The sequence below is a fragment of the Ochlerotatus camptorhynchus genome, unplaced genomic scaffold, assembly GCF_037179485.1.
Source record: "Ochlerotatus camptorhynchus isolate MF236.1 unplaced genomic scaffold, CSIRO-AGI_Acam_v1.1 ptg000330l, whole genome shotgun sequence".
In the NCBI taxonomy this organism is placed as follows: Eukaryota; Metazoa; Arthropoda; class Insecta; order Diptera; family Culicidae; genus Ochlerotatus; species Ochlerotatus camptorhynchus.
Window position 1 is genome coordinate 5,108,030 of NW_027040818.1, and position 22,927 is coordinate 5,130,956.

The 22,927-nt window shown below is 42.1% G+C and overlaps 1 protein-coding gene across 1 annotated transcript; it reads left to right on the forward strand.

The window, feature by feature from the left end:
- Positions 1 to 12,886: 12,886 nt before the first annotated feature.
- On the forward strand, positions 12,887 to 15,791 carry LOC135708585 (uncharacterized). The gene is made up of 5 exons (XM_065230691.1): positions 12,887 to 12,961; positions 13,025 to 13,996; positions 14,050 to 14,461; positions 14,512 to 15,389; positions 15,447 to 15,791. The coding sequence occupies exons 1-5, from the start codon at positions 12,887 to 12,889 to the stop codon at positions 15,789 to 15,791; spliced, it is 2,682 nt and encodes an 893-aa protein (XP_065086763.1).
- Positions 15,792 to 22,927: the final 7,136 nt, after the last annotated feature.

Here is a 22,927-nt window from a genome sequence, read left to right on the forward strand (position 1 = left end):
CGATTTCAGATGTGCTGGGTGGATACAGCTGGTGACTTTTCAAGCTGGAGCGAACCGCTAGCAGAACACCTCCACCAGTACGCTTATGGCTGTTGAGCGGGGAACGGTCTTGACGGTAGACGGTAAACGAGTCGTCAAAAATCTGCCGAGAGGTTGTGCTACTATTCAGCCAAGTTTCGGTGAAGGCATACCAGTCGTAGCAGGCATCAGAACAGGCAAGCTGATAGTCTACTATGGAGGTGTTGATGCCACCGACGTTCTGGTAGTATCCCAGCAGCGAACGGGGGGCTTGGGCTACCTTACCGGGACGTTGAGAACTGTTCATGTTCTTATTCAAGTATATCTGCATCATGTGGCACTCTACTTGATGGTTTCAACCTGCATGGCTTAGCGCAAATCAACACCGTTTTAAATAGGAATGCTCGACTGCTTGACCTTGTACTGGCGAACGAGCTCGCTCTCCCGGAATGCTCGGTATCTGAAGCTGCAGATCCTTTGATAAGTCTTGATGCCGATCACCCCGCGTTGGAAACATCCATCAGCGTTCATGCTCCCATCAGCTTTGAACCCACCGAAGATGTGCAAGGTCTTGATTTCCGCAAAGCAGACTTTCTTGCACTGACTCATGCGCTTGAACAAGTCGATTGGCAAATACTTGAGCAATCACCCAGCGTCGACGAGGCTGTCGAAAATTTCATTGGGATTGTCAACCGCTTAATCACTACTTGTGTACCATTACGAAGACCTCCTTTACAACCCGCTTGGTCAAACGCTCGACTCCGTCACCTCAAGCGACTGCGATCAGCAGCCCTTCGAAAATACTGTCAAACACGCACCGCTCTCACAAAACGATGATTCTCTCGAGCTAGCAACAACTATCGGAAGTATAATCGGTTTCTCTACAAACGGTATACTAGGCGAATGCAGCACAACCTTCGCACCAACCCTAAATTGTTTTGGTCATTTGTCAACACTAAGAGAAACGAAGTTGGCCTTCCTATGGAAATCTCTCTTGGAGATAGACGCACTCCATTCGAGAAATGTAACCTTCTGGCAGAACACTTCAGACACGCCTTCAACGACACAACTGCCTCAGCGGATCAAGTGAACGAGGCAACCAGAGACACGCCAAATGATGTGTTTCGTTTCGACATCTTTGAGATATCTGCCATTAACAAGATGAAACATTCGATTGCTGCTGGTCCTGATGGGATCCCCGCATGTATCCTGAAGAAATGTTCCTCCGCACTTACTAAGCCATTAACGAAGTTGTTCAACCTTTCACTGCAGCAAGGTGAATTCCCTTCTTCTTCTTCTTCTTCTTCTTCTTCACATTTCAAGCTTATTGCATATCGCATATTAGCTTATTGCGTGTTCTCAACTTAGTGTTCTAGATGCACTTCCACAGTTATTAATTGAGAGCTTTCGATGCCTGTACCATTTTTGCACTGGTATAATTGTGTGGCAAGTTCAATCATACTTCTATGCCCAGGGAAGTCGAGAAATTTTCTAACCCGAAAAATTCCTAGACCGGACCGGGAATTGAACCCAGCCACCTCCAGCATGGTCTTGCTTTGTAGCTGCGCCTTTACCGACTGAGCTAAGGGAGACCCCTAGGAGTTGGAAATCCTCCTTTATGTTCCCAGTATTCAAGAAAGGAGAAAAGCGCAAAATTGAAAACTATCGCGGAATCACTTCACTCTGTGCCTGCTCTAAAGTGTTTGAAATAATCCTTAATGAGGCCCTATTTGCAAGCTGCTGTAGCTATATTTCACCGGACCAGCATGGGTTCTACTCTAAGAGATCTGTCTCTACAAATCTACACGGTTAGAAAAAAGTACCCAAAATAAAGTTCTTTTCACTCATCTCGGCACTATAGTGCAGGAACCCAAAAGTAGGTGAAGCGGGTCAATGTAATTTTCCTTTACTTGTGTACAGTTCTTATGGAATTTTCCACTAGCTTTTTAACCAAAAGTAAGTTAGTTGTACCCAACAGTAGGTAAATATGATTATACTCAACGTTGGGTTCCCACACTTTACTACCCCTGTTGGGTGGTTTCGCTCCTTCTTTTTTGACAACATTAGAAGGAGAAAATGAGACAAACTAGTCAAAAGTAGGTAAAAGTGAACTGGCCGTTGGGTACTTTTTTCTTACCGTGTAGCACCATTCGTATCCTCCTGCTTTCGGAATATGGAAGCAGGAGCACAAACAGATGTCGTCTATACGGATTTGAAGGCTGCTTTTGATCGAGTTGATCATGCTATCCTGCTAGCTAAACTGGATAAGCTTGGTGTGTCGTTGGTTCAAGTCTTACTTGACAAATCGAGAGCTCTGCGTAAAAATCGGAGCAGCACAATCAAACTCTTTCACCAATACATCCGGTGTCCCTCAAGGCAGCAACTTAGGACCGTTGCTATTTTCAATCTTCATTAACGAGGTTGGATTGATTATTCCAGCTGCCTGCCTCTCTTTCTATGCAGATGATGTTAAGATTTATTTGTAGTTCGTTAACCTTACTGACTGTTTACAGTTACAGCATATGATCGAAGACTTTGAGGATTGGTGTTCCAGGAACTTCGTCACGCTGAGTATTCAAAAATGCAGCATCATCTCTTTTCATCGCAAGCAGAAGCCAATCATGTTCAACTATACAATCAACAATGAACCTTTGCAACGTGTGAGCAGTACCCGCGATCTAGGAGTTACGCTTGATCCTGGAATTACATTCAAGCTGCATTATTCTGAGATCATCGCTAAAGCTAATAGACAACTCGGGTTTATCTTCAAGATTGATGATGAATTCCGTGATCCAACATGCCTGAAAGCACTGTACTGTTCTCTCGTGCGTTCAATATTGGAATTTGGAGATGTCATCTGGTGCCCATACCAAGCGATTTGGATAGCGAGAATCGAATCCGTTCAGAAAAAAAATCGTACGTTATGCATTACGCCACCTCCCATGGAACGATCCTGTCAATCTCCCACCATACGAACATCCCTGTCAATCTCCCACCATGCCAAGTTTTGGGCCTTGATACATTAGAACGTAGACGCACTATCGCTCAGGCAGTGTTCGTTGCTGAGGTATTTTTGGGCGGTATCGACTCTCCAAGTATGCTAGGAGAATTAGAAATTTATGCTCCTGAACGATCATTGCGGACAAGGAATTTCTTACATCTTGGGGTGCGCGCAACAAATTATGGCCTGCATGATCCAATAAGATTCATGTCTGCTAGTTTTAACAGCTTCTACGAATACTTCGATTTCAACATTTCTGCGGCTGCGTTTCGTAACCGAATTCAACGAAGTCTGCACGAGGGATGAAATCTACTGAAAATTGGAATAACTCGACGTGCAATGATGGGCAAAATTACATTTTGCAACAGGTGAGTAACACCAAAGATGAATACTAAGATGAAACTGTCGGAAGAAAAACTTTCTATTTTAGTGTCTTCTTTCATGGTCCCTTTCATCCAATGAGAACCCCCCGTATTCAAGGTAATTTTGTGGTTGTGCTGCCCCCTCGGAAGAGATGAAATTTTACGCTCATTTTTATCAAAACAATCACACCAAAGTCAGAGATGTCCCATTTTTTAATTACTCGATTAACAACTAATCGATTATTTTTTGTTCGCTGTGCTGCCATTTTTATACCAATGAGAGTGCAGCACATGTTTGAAACGATCGGTGATGATCCTGTGGTGATGTTAATGCTTATATCGGCATGATGTAACCGATTATAAATAGTTTACTTTTCGGTTCGTTAATCGATTAAACGATTATTCGAATGAAAATCGGACATCACTAGATGGATGTGAAACGTCATTTCAAATATAAGAACCGTTCATAAATAATGATACAATTTGAAAGGGACCGGGACTAATCACAAATTACGTCTCCATGGTAACTGAAATAAACACGAGTGTTCACCGGTTGGTAACACTCCAATGCTCTCACAGCTTAAGAAATGTGCTACCTGAATCTTTTTAGTTTCATGTTCTCTATATTTTACTTGACGACGAGGTTTGCTTCCAACGATGGACCACGCCAATTACACATTTTATGCTTCTGACTGCTGCTGACATCATGTTTGTTATATGTTATGTTCCTAATTTTGTATTTTGTATTTTGTATTGTGAAAAGATGTGGGGTTTGAAAGTAACGAGCCTGAAGGGCTACGTCCAAGATCCCCTAACCTCTGGTCAAGCCACGGAGGTCGTCTGGGGTGGGCAACACACGCCTCTTTTGTTACTAGCTCACCTTATAATTCAAATTTCTCAGGGTCGGCCACCGACCTCGGGAGGACTCAGAACAACCGTCGCTTACCTTGCTGTGCCGAAATGAAATAACGAGCGGACAATAAACCCTCATCTGCCGAACATGCTGGCTCTTTCGATCAAAAAGATAAGTAATTGGAAAGTGTTTTTTAGTTTGATTTACATATATTAAAGCCTATTTCTTGTTGCACTGTAGCGCTGGGGCCCCGTTGACGGTGGGAATTGGAAGGAGGGATGACACGTACCTTTCTGCTTCGTGGTGGTTTCGTCGAAATTACCGAATGGTGCTGCCGATCTCGAGGGGTGAACGAACGACGGCAACGTCAGTGGAGATGTGTGCCGTATCCTAGTGGTCTCTGCCACGTGGGTTCCACGTACAGTGGAGTCGGTCGAATCAGCCTTGCGGATCGTTAGCGGTAGATCGCAAGCTGAGGTGCTCGGGATGAAATTCACCTGCTGGCACGCTGGGAAACAGCGTAGCGTGCAACAGAATGGTGAAGTGAGTCAAACGGTAATTTACTCGACTTTGTACCGTGTAGCGTGGTACAAAACGGACCTCACAATCGCGAACTTTTCTGTGTTCGGGCTATTGGTTTAATCACCTGATTACTCCTTAGGGTAATCTTATCACCAACTCACTATGTTGCTCCTCGGAGCTTCACTACACCGTATCGACCGAACCTTTTAATGCGAGGGTTTTAATTAGCTTCTGGTTTGTTTCCTAGTCCCGACTTGAGTGACGATCGCTCCCTCGGTAATCTGCTATCCAAGCCCTCCATCTTCCATCCTTTTCCTTTTCTCCCATCATCCTTTCCTTTTTCCTCCCGGATCCAGTGTAGATGTGGCGCTACCAATTGCCCATTTACAGCGTTTACTCCAACAAAGGCTTTTATACCACTTGCTTTCAGGCGGTGGCTTGATAGTAAAACTATTTTTAAATTCAAGTTAACAATGCTAGATTTTTGTATTATAATTAATAAACTACTCGCAGTTTTCAATGAGAGCCAGCAAAAGTTATTTACTAGGAATTAATGTTCATAAAATCTAGACATTCAGTCAGATGAACATCTATTGTTCCGATTTCAAGTGGATCGGTAACAGGTTTTTACGCCATTTCGGCTTTTTCCCATCAAATTATCAAATTTCATTAAGACAACACAAAGTCAGATGAGAAATATTAAATTAATAAATAAATAAATAAATAAAAATTACCACTTTAGTCAGTTATTTGAAATAAGCATCTTCAACTAAATATAATATGGGTCATTCCAGCTCAAGTGGGTACACCACCTGTGGTCGATGTCCCCGATTTGAGCCAAACTTGGCCAAAACGCTTATTTTGGCATTCTGAACAAACACCTTTTTTGATTTTGCTCTAAAGTGCCTAGATCCTTCTGGGCTACAACCCTGGATTTTCGAGATTTTTTAAAATTTCAACTTTCAGAAGAGATTTCTTCACAACCAAATAAGCTATTCATGATCTTAGAACGTCCATTTGAAGGTTTTTTAATTTAAATTCATATAAATGTACAAACATTTTGTTTTTGTTATAGTAACTACAGTAAACAGATTGATTACCGGCAGGTATTGAAATTGTCAAAAAATGGTTTATTTTCAACATTAACGGGATTTTTTATTTCTTAATATTTTGGGCTCAAATTTTCACCACACTTTGGAAAACTCTTCTATTAGATGTGTTTCCAAGGGCACATGATTTGGACAAATAGTTTTTTGCGATAGAACGTGGGAAAACAGGCTGATGCTTGAACATTTTGTAATTCTGCCGATAGGCCTACTGAACTGTCACCGAGGGAGACAACTCTATCTACGATGCAGAAAATATTGTGTTTTGCTGTGGCTAGCTGTTCGCACACTGATGAGTTTATAGAAAGAAGATTGATGACGATTCTGAAGATTTCCTGCAAAAAGACGATGCGCGATGCAAGTAGATGCACGAAATGAAAGATGATTTTTCGAAGATTAATTCACTAGTGTGAGATTTTTTGACAGGTGAATAAATTCATGTTTTTCGTATAAGGCTTGTACTCGAAAAAATGCACCATTTTTATCCGTGTGTAACTTTTTTTATCCGTGGGTAAAAATTGATGAAAATCTGGGTATAACTAGTTTGGAGTGAATTGTTTACATGTGCAAAATTTCATAACAATCGGTTCAGTGGTTATTGAGATGCCATCGAAACAAGAAGAAAATCGGCGGAGAATTTTGCGCGCCGTCATGGAAAATCCGACTGCGACCATGAGATGGATCGGAAGACAACTGGGAATCACCCATACAACTGTGTCTCGGGTGGTAAAATCGTTTAAGGAGTCCCAGGTGGGCTGAAAGTGGAAGAAAATCGAAGACAACTGACCCTGTGAAGGCCAGGAAGGTGTTGAATTATTTCAAGCGTAATCCGAACCTTTCGATTCTTAACGCGGCTCTGAAGGCCTGGTTCGTTTAGCAAACCATGAAACGAGCTGGGCTCCGTGTATTCAAGGTCCGGAAGGCACCGAACCGGCGTGATCAACAAAACACGGCGGCCAAATCCCGCGCAAGGAAGCTGTATCGAGAGTGGTTAACGAAACCGATGTGTGTGATTATAGATGACGAAACCTACATCAAAGCAGACGCAAAGCAGATACCGGGGCTGGAGTTCTATTTTGCCAAATCACGGTTTGATGTTCCGGAAGACATAAGCAAGAAGAAAGTGGACAAATTCGCCAAAAAATACTTGCTCTGGCAGACCATATGCCAATGCGGTAAACTGAGTAAACCGTACATCACAATGGGTACCATCAACAGCGAAATTTACAGCACCGAGTGCCTCCAGAAGCGTCTGTTGCCCTTTCTGTGGTCCCACGGAGGCGAGACATTATTTTGGCCGGACCTGGCATCATGTCATTACGCGCGATCATCGTTGGATTGGTACAGAGACAATAATGTTGTTTTTGTACCAAAAACCGCCAACCCCCCAAATTCACCAGAGATTCGTCCGGTGGAAAGATTTTGGGCTATAATGAAGGCCAAAGTTCGTAAATCGTCCAAGGTATTTAAGATGAGCTGGAGTTGAAGAAAGAATGGATGAAAGTGACCAAAAAGGTCGGCTCCATCATTGCACAAAATGTAATGAGGGGTCTTAAGGGAAAGGTGCGGGCTTTCAGCGATGGAAAGGAAATTGAATAAAGTAATTATGTCGAAACATAATCCATATGTACTAGTTCATTCCCTGAAAATTTCAAGAAAATCCGACTTAAAATAAATTTTTGGCGAACACTTTTGTCTGGTGCATTTTTTTTTTCGAGTACAGGCCTTACAACCCCCAATTATGTATTTCGAATTTCAGTTTATTTACGCAGTGATGAGAACGGCGCTGATCTATTGTCAGGGTTTTGCGATGTGCATTGCTTTTGTGCACGGAGTAACTTGAAAAGAAAAGCTAAGAAAAGCTCGATGAAAAGTGATATTTGGTTGTTGTGTGGTTGGAGTCGCTGGAGGAGGAATTGTTTAGGGATGACTAGAGAAAAATATGCGTGGAAGCATCGGGAATTCGCTCCCGGGTGTAGTGATTTGGTGAGTACGTTCCAGTTGAAGATTGTTGAAAAGTGTATTTGTGGTGATGCAAACTATGGTTTAGATGACGCATGGCTTCAAACATTTTGTGTATCCAAATAAAACATATTACATACTAAATACGCACAGGGCATCGTCTGCTGACCATTGCCGTGGGTATATCGTGGGAGTCCTAGGTACCCAGTTCAAGCTTTAGTTGGCGGCGGTGGCTCTTCTTGACCTTCTATCCCCTGAGTAGTTAGTGTGAATAAGGGCGTCTATGTGATGTTTTGCTGTACCTGTTGTGGACATCTTTTTTTTATTAATTTTTATTTATTTATTCGTCAATCAATCAAATCGTAGACTACATATTAACATTAGGACTTATGTTCTATGACTTCGCAGGGTTCTGAAATTTATTTTTAATTCTGTTGAGGGCATATTTAGGTCAATCATTTCACAATAATGATTATAAACAGTCATCATCTGATTTACCGGTCCAAATTTAGCGTAATTGGTCCGATGGCGATCTACTGCGAACAACTGTCGATTGCGTAATTGTCGGGAAGGTGCATACAAATTTAACCTTGACAATAGATCAGCTGAGTCAATGCGTTGCGAAATGATATTGTTTAATAAATAAATCTTTGCGTAATCCCGACGTTCTTTCAATGTTTGAATGCTGATCAGCAAACAACGTGCTTCATATGACGGGAGAGGAAAAGCCGTCCAACCTAACTTACGTAGTGCATATAATAAAAAATGCTTTTGGATTGACTCTATTCGTTCTTCATGCTTTTTCATATAGGGTGACCAAACAACGCTACAATATTCTAAAATTGACCTAACATAAGCAACGTGATTTAATTGTATAAGGATCTTTGCAGTGGAGACCGAAACGTTTTATAAAATTAAGCATATTGCCTGCTCTATGTATTATTGTGTTATAATGGTCCACAAATGTCAATTTAGAATCTAGAATAACACCTAAATCTCTTACATTTTCACATTTTTGAACATTTTCATTACCTAATGTAATACAAAGATTTTGTTTGTTTAGTTTTCTACTGTACGTTATAAGATTACATTTTTTGATATTTAGTTTCAATAAACTTTTACTACACCATCTGTAAAAAACATGTATTTCATTCTGAAACACATTCATATCGTTATCGCTTCCTATTTCTAAAAATAGCTTCATGTCATCAGCGTATATAAGCACCCTGATATTTTTTAAAATAAGAGAGACGTCATTAATGTACAAAATAAAAAGAAGAGGACCTAGGTGCGATCCCTGGGGAACCCCTGACGTGACATGAATTGGCTTAGATGTTTTCTCGTTGAATCTTACAATTTGCTGGCGATCAACTAAATACGATTTAATCCAGGTGAGGAGCTCCATCTCAATTCCCATTTTTTTCTAATTTAAAAATCAGCATTGGGATATCAATTCTGTCAAACGCTTTGCTGAAGTCTGTATATAGAGCTACTACTTGGTTACCTCTGTCCATTGCATTTAATACAAAGTCCACAAATTCCAAAAGGTTTGTGGTGGTTGAACGGCCTTTAAAAAAACCGTGTTTTGCACTAGTTATTCTTTGTTTTATTTGGCCAAAAATGTTTTTATTTATAATTGATTCGAAGAGTTTTGGAATGCACGAAATGATAGCAATCGCACGATAATTTCGAATATCGGATTTTTTACCTGTTTTATATATGGGTATTAAGTAAGATTTTTTCCATTCCTTCGGGAATATACCGGATTCAAGCGACATATTAAACAGCCAGAATAAAGGGGTTGTGAGTTCAGTTGCTAAGTTTTTCATAAAAATAGGTGGGATTCCATCTGGTCCTGAACCTTTAGTGGCGTCCAAATCTCGTAGGCCATTCCAAATATCATGAAGCGAAATGTTATTAACGCTAACAGTAGTTGAAAAGTCAGGAAAATAAGAAAAATATTCATAATCACGATCATTATCTGAAAATTTCGTGTATGTTTCTTGAAAAAAAAGTGGCGAAAAGATTACATATATCATCAGAATTATTACCTTCCTTTTCATCCAATGTCATTTTAGCCCAAAATAACTGAAAAAGAGGAGCTCAGTATATTTTTATAAATCTCATTCATTTTTGTTGCGCTTTTCATACGATTAAAATTCTGACAATATACCACAATTCCCGTAGAATGTGTTTCAGATGAAATTTTTGTTTGTTCGTCAGAGCTTAGAATATTATTAAAAATATCGGATTCATTACCAGTCACATCCGGTTCGTCACAGTCTGCCTCAGAAAAGTGCGTCAGGTCCATCTCCTGCAAAACGTCGTTATCCTCGTCAATTTCATTCTCAGCCGCATCCGGTACGTCACAGACTACTTCTGAAGAGAGCATCAGGTTACGCAGAAACATATTTTCTTCCTCCAAAGCGTACGTCAATTGCGTTGAAAACACGAGTGCCTGCATGAGCACGCCTCATACGATGAAGCTGAAGTTTTTTTTTTTTTTCCTTTGATTTGTTTTCCGTCGATCTTGTTTTCCGTGCTGAGCACCGATGCTACCGACGCCAGGGAGGCAGCTCCCACACCTGGACCCTACCTATCGACTCATCAACTCATGAACCGGGGACCAACGGCTTTACTTCCCTTCCGAAGGAAGGCGTGATCAGAGATGTTATACCTCAGAACATCCCGGCGGCGCCGACTGGGATTGAACCCAGGCCTGCTGGGGTGAGAGGTAATCACGCTTACCACTACACCACCGGCACCGCTGATGAAGCTGAAGTTGACCGGTTGGTTGGATGTGCTGTTATAGGAGGTGGAAATTCAGCACTCGCCGGGTACGGGTTCAATATCTCTAGAAGTACTCTGTCAGGCGGAAGCAAATGGTTGACATTTTTTCTGCTTACTATGTGATTACCCTGAGCGCTGATGTTGTTATTGTTGCAGTTATTGTTATAGTTGTTATAGTTATTGGAGATGTCTCTATTGTAGTTGGCGGGATTGGTGTTGCAGTTGTAGTCGTCGTTGTTTCTGTTGTAGTTGTTGTGGTGCATCCTGTTCCCTTAAATTGTTGAGGACACCCTGTCTTGCCTCAAAAGTTACCCTTTTTGAAGTACTAGTTTTCACAACATAAAGGGCACCATTACGGAGCATGAGATTTGATCAAATTTAGGCAGGTCTACTTGTCCAACGCCCCCGGCTGGGTGAGGTATAGAGGATGACATACACACACACACACACACACACACACACACACACACACACACACACACACACACACACACACACACACACACACACACACACACACACACACACACACACACACACACACACACACACACACACACACACACACACACACACACACACACACACACACACACACACACACACACACACACACACACACACACACACGCACACACACACACACAACCCCTTATTATGTACTTCTATGGAACTGTTCATAAACTACGTAGACCACCTTATAGAGGTCTAAGAATCCCCAAGTAGACAATCTTCCATATCATTTTTTTTGGAAATTTTTATGGACCCTAAAAATCGGAGGAAACAAAAAGACATATGGAACACTCACATCTTATGTGTGATCCTCGCGATTTCCAGAAAAAAAAGAAGCGAAAATACATACAAGCAATCATTGCAGCTTACTATACAACGATGCACGGGGAAATGAAGGTAAATCTTCAACACATTGGGTACCTTTACCTAGGAGCATCTCAAGAGCAGTCGCATCAGCAGTTAGTGGGAAGCCACAACATCAGCGGCATATGATTTATGTTAATCTATTTTACCGCTGGAATGCTATCATGTCAACCTACCCCCTTCCCATGGCTGCGCGCATACGATGTTAACCACTCCAGTCTTGTGGTAAAGGCACCTTCGTATGGTGCTTGGCCACGAAAGGAAATTTGCTTCCACTTAGAATAGCAAAACAGCAAATATCTAGAGACAAAACTAACGGGATGTGTTTGTGAAGGGTGGGGCGTTGGGGGGCTGTTCGGTGGTATTTTCACCTAATGGCACTTGGGTAAATAAGTAGAGATTTGCTTTTCAGAAATGTGTACATATTTTAAAGAGGATGTCAATGAGATGACTGAGGGCTGCTTAATTAAAAATGACGATGTTTGCGGTGAATGTTTTGGAGAAGAGAAGAACCGAGTAGTTTGTGTACATGATCCGTTTAATTAGCAAAAAAAAAGTATATTTTTGAACAGTCTTTTTCAGTTTACCATGATGTAATTATGCTGCACGTGTGCATGTAAAACACCAAGCGGTTTCATTTCATTCGAAGCTCGGTGGAATCACTGGACCTGACAGAGACACTATATATGGATGCGCGGGGTGTTTCAATGTACATTAAACGTTCGCTAAGTGAGACGGATATCGCGTTGATTTGACTGACATCGGATTGAATCGATCCAGACGTTAGTTAATACGTAAATGTTAAAATTTATAATATTCAAAAACTTTACACTCACTTCCATTCTGTTTAGTTGTCATTGGCGACAGCGTGCCTCATAAATCCGTTTCCACGTCGTTTCGCCGTAATGGATGCGACAACGCACCGGAAAACTCCCAGATGTGATTATGTCTAATGGAGCGGCATACGACGCCAGAAATAGCTAAAGTTTTCGTACTCTACCTTTCACTTGGCAGCATAAAGCCAATCTGGTTGCTAATTTCCTAATGGCACCAGCTTTAAAAACAACTTGTTTACATCCATTATTTTGACAAAAGCGTGCTTCTTCCTCCACCACGGAAACGACTCACTGTACCATACATTCAGGCGCAACAGATGCTAGCAACGACGGCCACGTGTTCGCTAGACACGCCTGCGGAGGTTCACGCGGTCAAGGTCAAGCTCATTGTGAGGTAACCCCAATTCCGTTGAGGCGTTACGTTTCCAAACAACCGGTCGTTGTTTAATCGATAAACATTTTCCTTTCCAATGCTAATTTGAGCGGGAAGACACGTGGATTCGTTGTTCGATTGAAATTTGCTTGTAAATTTGTAATTGAGTGAGTAAAACCGCCCGATCATGGAGGTTATGGAAGAAGGTAACCTTATGGACAGGATTCCGATCCTGCTGTCAAGGGATTTGGAATATTACGAGGTAAAATCATTCAATTGCGTACCCTTTCCTGTACCGTTACGTAACGATACCTTCATATTCAAGGCCAATCAAAAGGTGCTGCAGGAGAACATCTGCCCCGGAGTGGTCGGCGGAAAGTTGGACTTCCCCCGGTCGGCATCCTTTGCATCGGTTAAGATAGTTGTCTGGTTAGAGGACGAGTACTTTGCTGCCTACAGGAAGAACTCGGGACTACTACATCTAAGCGATGTGCTGCAGGATCACCAGGGGAAGGAAACCGACGAAGCGGCCGGATGTGGCGGTATAGTTAAGTCTTCGGATCCGGAGAAGTTTGTACTGTTGGTGGTCAAATCGGTAGACAACCTGTTGGAGCATATCCACACGCTGTCCCAGGAAGCTCTGGATCACGCTGACCTAACTGTGCTGACGGCCACGATAGGCGCAGCTGCGCTGGTCAAGAACAGTCTCATCATATGGCTTGGATGCGTCACCAAGAACGTGTGCCCGCCGAAGGGCGACGAGAAGGGAGGATCACTGAAGATGAGCTACAAGCAGTACTCGGAGATGACGGAAGCCTTGGCGGAGCGGTTGCTCGATCTGCACTGTCGTTTGCTCACGCTGTACATTATCCAAGATGCGGATTGTCTCCACTGGGAAAGTCAACATCCGTTCTTCGAATCGGAACGCGGCTCCTACACCATCCAAATGTGGTGGCTGTACATGCAAGGGACGAAACAAGACCTCTGGAACTCAGTTCCACCAACCATGGCTCAACGGGTATTCGCCGGAATGCTGAACGAAACACTGACGGTTCTTACAGTTCGCTACACGCAGACCGTGCCAAGTCGTTCACGATCCCAGCTACTGCTGGTGGACGTTTCAAATATCTTGCTCTGCGTCGGTGAACTTCTGCCAACAATCTGCGAAAACGGCGAAGCGTTCATCGGACTCAACATCACTAACCAGAGCAAGATCATTCGAGATATCCACTCCAAGTGTCAAGAACTGTTCTGCTGCTTACTACTGAGAGGTGTTCCACTTGGGGTGCTTTACAAGGTAACCTAATGATTGATTGAAAGTCATGATCTTCTACCACCATCTAATTTCAGATCACCAAGAAGGGAGTCAACTCGATTGCAATGTTCAACCTGCGCCAGGGACTTATTACCCCGTGGACAATCTTCGCCTTACCGAAGTTGTTCCCCACCAACCAGAATGGACACTGGGCTACTCGTTGCTCTGAACTACCGACCAATACGGCACTTTCGTTGGAGCTGAAGGTTCTTCTGGCAGCTCCACAAGCAAACTGGTGGCTTCTGTTGAAGGTCCTCCTGATGCGGGAAGCACACCTCTCCTCTTTGATATTTCACCATTTGATAAAAAACTTGCCAACATGCGATAATTTCATTCCCAGTTCCAAGCAACCGTCAATAAACCGAGAAAGCATGTCAAAGAAGTGCGAGGGATTCCTCTGCGGACTGGAGTGTAACGACATTGTGCAGTGGTCTTTGGAGCAAAAAGGTGAGTTCATACAGTTGTTTGCGATTTGATCACTTCACTCTCTCTTTTAGATCCCATCGGCCAAACCAACTACCAAGTCCTAATGGGGCTGACTTACATTGTAATCATGGCCGGAAAGAACTCCGACGTCAACAAGACCCTCATATCCGCTTTGGAGAAGTGCAAGCTGAACGACTGGGCTTCTTGCTTGGATCGACGACAGGTCTGGAACCAGAAGCGTCCTCCATGGTTGGAAGCCACCCTTCACCTGATCTATCCGATCTTGGGACCGATCATCCATATGCTGGTCTCGGCGGTCCAAACTACCGCTAGCATCTACCAAGCCATGTCGCTGTCGTTGTCCTGTTTTTCGGAAATGTGGGACTGCATTCCGGACTGTCTCTACACCGTGGTCAGCTGCTTGACGGAGATTTTACCGGCCGAGATCAGACCTCTTGGTGATTCGGTTCTCATACAGCTCCTCTACATGGCACTGTACTCCAAGCTACTGGAGGCGTCGGAAAGTGAATCGGAAGCTGAGCTGAAGGAACAGAAAGAAAACAAAGATACGACCACTCCTCCGACTCCAGTAACGGAAGGCGGACATGCATCGACGATCAACATGAAGCCACGATCGGTAATTTGTCAAACCCTGGCCGAAGCGATCTGTTTCATCGACGAAGACAACAAACACACGGAACAGATCCAGTCGTTGATCAACCAGGCCCGTGAGAGTCAGAGAGCTTCGAACACGCTGGACAATGAGATGGAAGAAGCGGTTGGGTTGAGCTTTGCCAGTACCTCCAAGATTGATGAACTGGATGCGTACATACATCTGTCGCCGAGCGTTCGATCCGAAGAGGAGTTCGACGTGGAGAATGCGGAATACATTGCCGAGATGTTGGTTAGCGATGTGCTGATGGCGGGCGTGGGAAAGCTTAGCATGAAGGTGAGTAAGCATCGGTTCAGATAATTATCGATCGTTTAAAATTTTGGAATGTTCCAGATGATCTACCAATACATACGGAAAAACATCGAGTGGATCCTTCAACAGCTGGGAGTAAGTGACGTTCAGATAAATCCGCTTCAACCGAACCCGGGACAAAATATCAAGGAAACCCAGCAAAGCTTGATCGATATCATGTTCCACATCGGGAATCAGTCGTTCGATCAGCTGCTGAGTGGACAACTGGACATTGACTACAATAGCTGGTTCCAGACGCCGATGTCGATGAGTGCGGAGAAGGCATGGTTGCAAGTTTGCCAGAGATGGGAGTTTCAGCCGAGTGCGAAGCTTTCCGTCCACGAAGCGCTAATGGTGTCGTTTATAACGTCGCAGTTGAAGCCTTAAGGTTTTGGTTATTGCCTGGAGTTGCTGTTACGACACACTACTCGATTAAATGTTGCCAGACAGATTTTTACAATGCATTCTAGTTAGACAATTCGTCGCTAAACTTGATAATTCAATACGTTAGAACACATTGTAAACAGATGAATTATTAGTGTTTCTCTATCAAATTCACCATACATTAATAACAAACAATGCAAAAGGATAGACGAAGCATAACCCCAAACTTAACAACCAAACGTTATTTATCTAAACTAAACAAAGCAAATAAATTAATCGTAAAGTAATAGATCAATATTCAAACACGTGTCTCAAAGTTTTCGGCTCTATTCAACCCCTTAAAAGCATTCTAGAAAAGCACCATCCGTAGCTGATAACACAATTTCGAGCTAAATCAAATAAACTCCTCTAGCGTAGCCACTTGTTGCCACATTCTTGAACGATCGACAATTCCAAACTGGTCCTTTTCTCGCATCAGCCGCACTCGTGTTCAATAATCAATCCTAATTTGGCTTTCCGCATGTCTCGTGGACGAGGGTCGCCGATATGCCGTTTTAACTATGCATGTGCTGCCTCCTGCCTTTTGCCATCGCCGAATCCAAAGAGAAAGTTTTGCCTACCGCTCACCACGTAGATGTGTTTGATTGTAGGCTCTGCAAACATAAAACCCAATCCTTCGATGGTCTACCACCATGCCAGTTAACCGAGCAGCTAAGTATCCTTTGCATATTTCATTAAATCGATTTCGTCGATTTAACTGCGTTGAGCACACATCTCGTTTCATTGCAAAGGCAATCCTGCCTAACGTCCTTCCCAACGGGAATCGTAAATTTTTCTCCCGGTGTAAAATTTCCAATATTCGTAAAATGGTTCGATTCAAGCTTCCACGTTCGTTAAATTGATGGTGATGCTTATGAAAATTAATGATGTCGTTTAATAGGTTCCATTTTGGAGCATACAGGTAATTGTAGTTAAGAAAAATAAGAGCAATATTTTGGTTGAAATGCTTTGATGAATTAAACATCTTCCACATGGAATTTTTAAATTTTTCTGACGTAGCTCAAATCTTCACCTAGAAAGCCTTTCTTTGAAAAATCTCATCTACAAAGACATAGAATGCCAAAAGATGAACTGATTTTTGAAGGTATGGTTGGTTCGTTGTGGGAAATTGTTCAAATCTGTTGCTCTGGTTCTAGGTCTGCTTGGCGCAGAGCGTGTGTTCCAAGTGCAGTAATACCATAGAGGTAACTCTAAGACCACTGGGTCCCGAAGAAAATCATTATTATTTTTGGCTCACTCAGTACCAGAACAACGGTCCCAAGCAGTCCCAAGCTATTTCACTCACCCCTGCATGTTCTGCATGAATCCACACACCCCTGATGTTATCTGTCAAACTTTCATAGCGAATCAAAACAAACATAGTGTAGTAATAGAATTTCAACTAGAATAGGGTACGTTAATCGTTTGCTTGGGACCAATAGGCTACTAAAGTGGTGAGCCAATTTAAAATCGTTAGTTTCGTATTGATTGTTGGTAATACCTCTATGGTATAAGCTATTTTACGTGACGTCTTGATGACAGTTCCTAGCGGGCCACTCGAACGCGCTCGAGGCATTGTTATTGTTTACGTCTGATGTTTTTGTTTTGATTTTGGTCGTGGTATGTCAACAAATCGGCCCGCTGGTAAACGTCAAAATAGGTAAACAGAAAAAAAAACAGCTGACTCGAAACGTCTCGTAAAATGCCTTATTACGTTGAGTTGCTTCAGACGTACGAGTAGCTTCTATAGATTATTGTTGTGGTCGCGAAGTGCTTCTTTTTCAATGGTTGAGCCTCGACCATAAATCAGAAGATCGTCTGCCAGGCACGCTACGCCGTTCAACCCCTGAATTATTCCTGCAGTTTTGATTGGAATATTTCGGGCGCAGATGAGATGCCGAAAGGAAGCCTCAGCCAACGGTAGCGCCCAAATGGTGTCCAAAACGACGTTAGCTTGCCTCGTCTAGCACCACGTGCCAGAACCCCTTTCGTGCGTCAACTGTCGAGAATACCTTAGCCTGACCCAGCTCAGGCAGAATCTCATCCAGGGTAACGAATTGGAGATTGGGTCTTTTCAACGCCTTGTTTAATGGAATAGGGTCAAAGCAAATGCGCATTGACTCGGATCCTGCAGTACCACGCTTAACGACAAGAATATTACTCACCCATTATGTGTGTTGATACTCCCTCGTGATGATTCCGTCTTTCTGAAGTTGATCGAGTTCTGCCTTCAGCTTCGGCCGAAGAGCGATTGGGACCCGGCGAGGCTGTTGTATTGCCGGTGCAACACTACTGTCGATCTCCAAGCTGACTTCTCCGTTCATTTTCCCGTATCCATGGAAAACGTCATTGAACTTTTCGATAGTCTTCTCGGCTTCGATGCGATATATTTTCATCACATAAGGATCACTTTCTCCCGATGACGATTGGGTAGGTACCACATGCTGACAAACTTACAAAACTTGATCAGACCAAACGTTGTGCACACCTTCAGTGATAACAATGGCCTGTGGCTGACGTCGACGACCTGCAGTACAAGTAGATACTTCTTGGATTGACACTTGCAGGGTAGTTTGACTTGACCAAGAACATTGATTACGCCACCACAAAAAGCTTGAAGCTTGTACGGTGACGGGAGCAAATCCATATCTGATTCTCTGGTTAGCTTGCACAGCCAATCATACCCGATCAAGCTAGTATTGGCACCTGTATCCAGCTCGCATTTTACGCTTTTCCATTTGCCATTCACCTTCAGGAGCACATCCGCCAGAACATTCCCTCCTTTCTTAAGCAAACCCCACACGCATCAATATATTGACGCGAAGGGGAATTATTGACAATAATATTGATGATGTGAATTCAGAAATATTGTCAATCTCGATACATTGACGTCAATATATAATGTATTGACAATACGATTATTGTCAATACAAGCAATCGTGTAGGGTCCACATTAGAGTTATCAAAAATCTTGCCAATATCTTCTGTACTCTTCCTAATCGGTTCCGTTTCGACGAGCTCGACCGGTTCTTGCACTTGCACTTTTTTTTCTGTAGGCTGGGCATGAGCCTTTTGTGAATGCATGCCAATCTCCACAGAACTTACACAAACGAGCCTTCGATGATGATGTTTGGACCTTGTTTACCTCCAACATCTTGTCCGACGAAAGGGTTTGTACGTGCTTCGCAGTAATCTCTTCTACACGACACAGATCTATCGCCTTAGCCGATGTAAGGCCCGTCATCGTGAGCATTTTTGATCTAAGATGTGGCCATTTGTTGCAGGTGGCCAGTTTGTAGGTGATCATTTCCGCTTCTAGAGCTCCAAACATACTAGGCTTCACCAGAGTCTTCAAACGTGCCGTGTAATCGTCTATACTTACCATCGCAGTCTGGCTGGCCGTGAAGTAGTCCAGCCGATCCATGATGATATTTCTGGTTCGTGTCACTTTGACCTTTATGGCTGCCAGTACCATATCCGGCGATATTCTGTCTGCTGCTGTTAGATCGAAGTTGCAAAACTGTGTTAGTGCCTCCGTACCCACGACGGATAGTAGGAAGGAAGCTCACTTTTTTTGCATTTTCCGCATCAGGCCAGTCGTCCATGCCCACCGCCATGGCATAATTCTTCCAGTTGGCTTCGAAAAATGTGAAGTTCTCATCCATGTCCCCTTCGAGAGACAATGGCGGAGGAAGCGGAACATTTTGAGGTACTAGAACTACCGCTTGGGGCCCGCGCTGCTGGTGGAGCAGCTTCTCGAAAATTTTGTTCTGATGTTCAGCGTTTTAGCAACAATCAATACGATACTAACGATTTTAAATTGGCGCACTGCTTGACTAGCCTATTGGTCCCAAGCAAACGATTAACGTACCCCGTACGCCGTACGTCGAAATTCTAGTACTACACAATGTTTGTTTTGATTCGCTATGAAAGTTTGACAGATTAAATGAGGGGTTAGTGGATTTTCCTATGTTTCTAGGGGTGAATCGATTAGCTTGGGACCGAAGACAGTACCAGAGCTGAGCCAAAAAGTTGAGCAAGTTTCTTCGGGACCTACTGGTCTTAGAGTTACCTCTATGCTTATACCACAAACGAAGTGACAGACGACTAACTGGTGAAGAAATCCATTAAAATAATGTGGTTCACTGTAATAGAATTTTCTTGGAAGCTTGTGCCATCATCCACCAGATGGGTTAGTTTTTTTGTTTTGATTTGAACAAAGTTGATTTAGTGTACAATGATTCTTTGGCAGTGTGCAAAGAGTAGTGTATCATTTTGTCATTTTTTATGCATTCCAGTTTTGAGTAGAGTGAAAGAGATAGAACCAAAACATTCTAATACATTTGGTGAAAATGCTAGTACAATCCAGTAGTAGTAGTGTTGCCATGTGGTACAATCCAGTAGTAGTGGTGTTGCCATGTGGTACACTGAAAAATTGAAATAGCAGGTTAGTCACCAAAGTTTTCGAGCCGCTCCGTCTGTCACTTCGTTTGTGCTTATACCATAGAGGTAACTTTAAGACTAGAAGGTCCCGAAATAACGTGCTCAACTTTTTGGCTCAGCTCTGGTACACTCCCGGCCCCTGGCCCCGTTGTTGTGTCACTTTTTGTCGAGTGAGTGAACTCAAATCCATCCGTGCACTCGTCTATAGACCAATGCACGGAATGAACTCACGAAAAAAAAATGACGTTTGAGCGGTGCTGTGTTTACTAAAAATGAACACATGATGTAATGCTTACGTAACTTTTGAAAAGGGCCAATCAACTTTTATCAACAACTTCTTATGCCCTTTTCACGCGAACGAAAGAGCGGGAAGGGGAGAATTTACCCTCCCCGATGGTGTTGTAGGTTTGCGTGGGCGTACTTCGGTTCACATGAAAAGGGCCTAACAAGCTTTGTGTACAGAAGTTGATGAGCCGTTTTTAAATGTTGCGCGAGCATGAAATAGTTACGTCCCTTTGTATCGGGCATCGCCTTCACTCCGTTATTCACACCAGTAATCGCACACACCAGCATTGCCAGAATGTTTTAAAGCTTATCGGTATCAAAGGTTTTAAAAAATCGGTATTTATCGGTATTTACTATTTTAATTAATTTTATATTTTTGCCGTTTTTGAAAGCGAAAATTTTCACTTTTGGACTATGATCGGAAAATTCCGGAAGAAAACTCCAGGGAAGTTTGAATTAGCTTCTGGAAATTTGAGGATAGTTCTGACAGAAGTCGGAAAAACATCCGCGGAACTTCTAAGACATAAATTTTGTAACTTCTGGCGAAAATTCAAAGAATCTTTCAGAAAAAAATCGGATTTCACATTCACAGGAAGGCAGACAAGTCCGGAATGATTTGAGATTTGGGCGTAATTGCTTTTGTAAGCAAACACATCAATCGCTGAATTCTCGTGAATATCAGATCAATCTTGTAAACAAACAAAACCAAATGGCAGAAGAATCTTTCCTCTACCTGATAGTGTCATTAGTTTTCGAGATCGAGTTTTGATTTGCGAGAAATCGGTGATTTGCGTGTTTGCTTACAAATGCAATTACGCCCAACTCTCAAATCACTCCGGAAGTTTGGTAAATCGGAAGTAAATTCCAGAAATAGTCATTTACAGGAGAAGCCAGGAGAAGCTCGGAAAAACCTTCCAATAGAAGTTAAAAAAACCAACTGGACAAAATTCCAAAACTAGACGAAATAAATTTCTGGGAGAAGTTTAATTGAACTTCCTGGAAAAGACGGAAGAAACTTCCTGGAGACGCTTTCAGAAACTTCCTAAGGTAGAATGGAAGAAAAAAAAAACGGAACAGTCGAAAGAAACAACGACATAATTCCGGAAGAAAAAGAGCTCTTGGGAGAGTTCTTGAAAAAAAATATCCAAATGGTCATAAAACATCCCTGATTGCAGGGTCTCCTGAAGTTTTTGGAACATTCCTGAAATGTACTTAGGCATATTACATATTTCCTCGGAATTCCTTAAAAGTTCTTGTATTTTTATTAAAGTTAATAGGGCTGTTTTGGAGTACTCTAATCATTTTTGAAATACTTGAAACTTCCCTTGAAATTATAATGGGACTACCGGAATATCTCTAATCAACTTTGAAGGTCTCTAAACTTTCTTTAAGATTACGAAACTAGTTACGAAATGTCTTAAGGGGAAGTTCACCGCTTCGAAAAAAATAATTACGTTTTGATTTTTCTAAAAATATTGAAAAAAAGTATCAAAAATCTAAAAAAATCACATTTTTTCTAATTTTTTAAAGAAAATTCACGTGCAAAAACATGTTTTATAAGTCATTATGGCATAAAGTTGGACTCAAAAAACCACAAAACATCAACTTTTCGGTTTTTCTGAGAGTCCAATTTTTTTTCATGATGGGATAGAAAAAAATTTTTTGCATGCAATTTTTGACAAAAATCTAAGGAAGAAACTGATTTTCTTGGATTTTTGATAATTTTTCCCAATATTTTTAGAAAAATAAAAACGTACCGAAAATATTTTTTTATTTTTGGGCCGGTGAGCTTCCCCTTAAGCGCTATCACAATTTTCTTGAATTTATTGTAACATCAGCATTGAAGTTCTCTGATATTCCCGATTTTTTTAATTTTTAAAAGTTATCGACACTGCCATTAATAAGCATGGAACTTCCCATAAAATGTTCTCACAATGTGCTAATGTTCGTGTAACTTCCCTTACGTTTCTTAAATTTGCATGAGCCTCTCGGAACATTGCTGAAGTTTTCGTAAATAGCCTGAGTTTTTTGGAACTCTTTTAAAATTTCAGCAATTTCCTTGAAATTTATTGATCTGTCCTGATGTTCTCGGAGCTTACTAAAGTTCTCTCAATTCTCCTGAAACTTATGGAACTGTCCTGAAAACCATTAAATTTTCCAGAAGTTCTTTGGACTTGTGAAGTATCCAAAATATTTATGATGTTTCCTTAAGATCACTGGAGTTTGTTGGACTGGCTTTTAAAATTTTAACAGAGGTTATTGAAACATTCTTCAACTTATCGAAACTTGCTAAAAAGTCTGGACTTTTCCGAAGTTTCAGAACTTCTTAAAAGTTCCTGCAGCTAGTGTGAATCCGCAATCAAAAAGTTCCG

Excerpts from the sequence above, each read along its gene's own strand:
- LOC135708585 (XM_065230691.1), top strand. The coding sequence starts at position 12,887 with ATGGAGGTTATGGAAGAAGGTAACCTTATGGACAGGATTCCGATCCTG. Across the intron at positions 13,997-14,049 it reads CACTTGGGGTGCTTTACAAG|ATCACCAAGAAGGGAGTCAA; the intron begins GTAACCTAATGA and ends ATCTAATTTCAG. Across the intron at positions 15,390-15,446 it reads TGGGAAAGCTTAGCATGAAG|ATGATCTACCAATACATACG; the intron begins GTGAGTAAGCAT and ends GGAATGTTCCAG.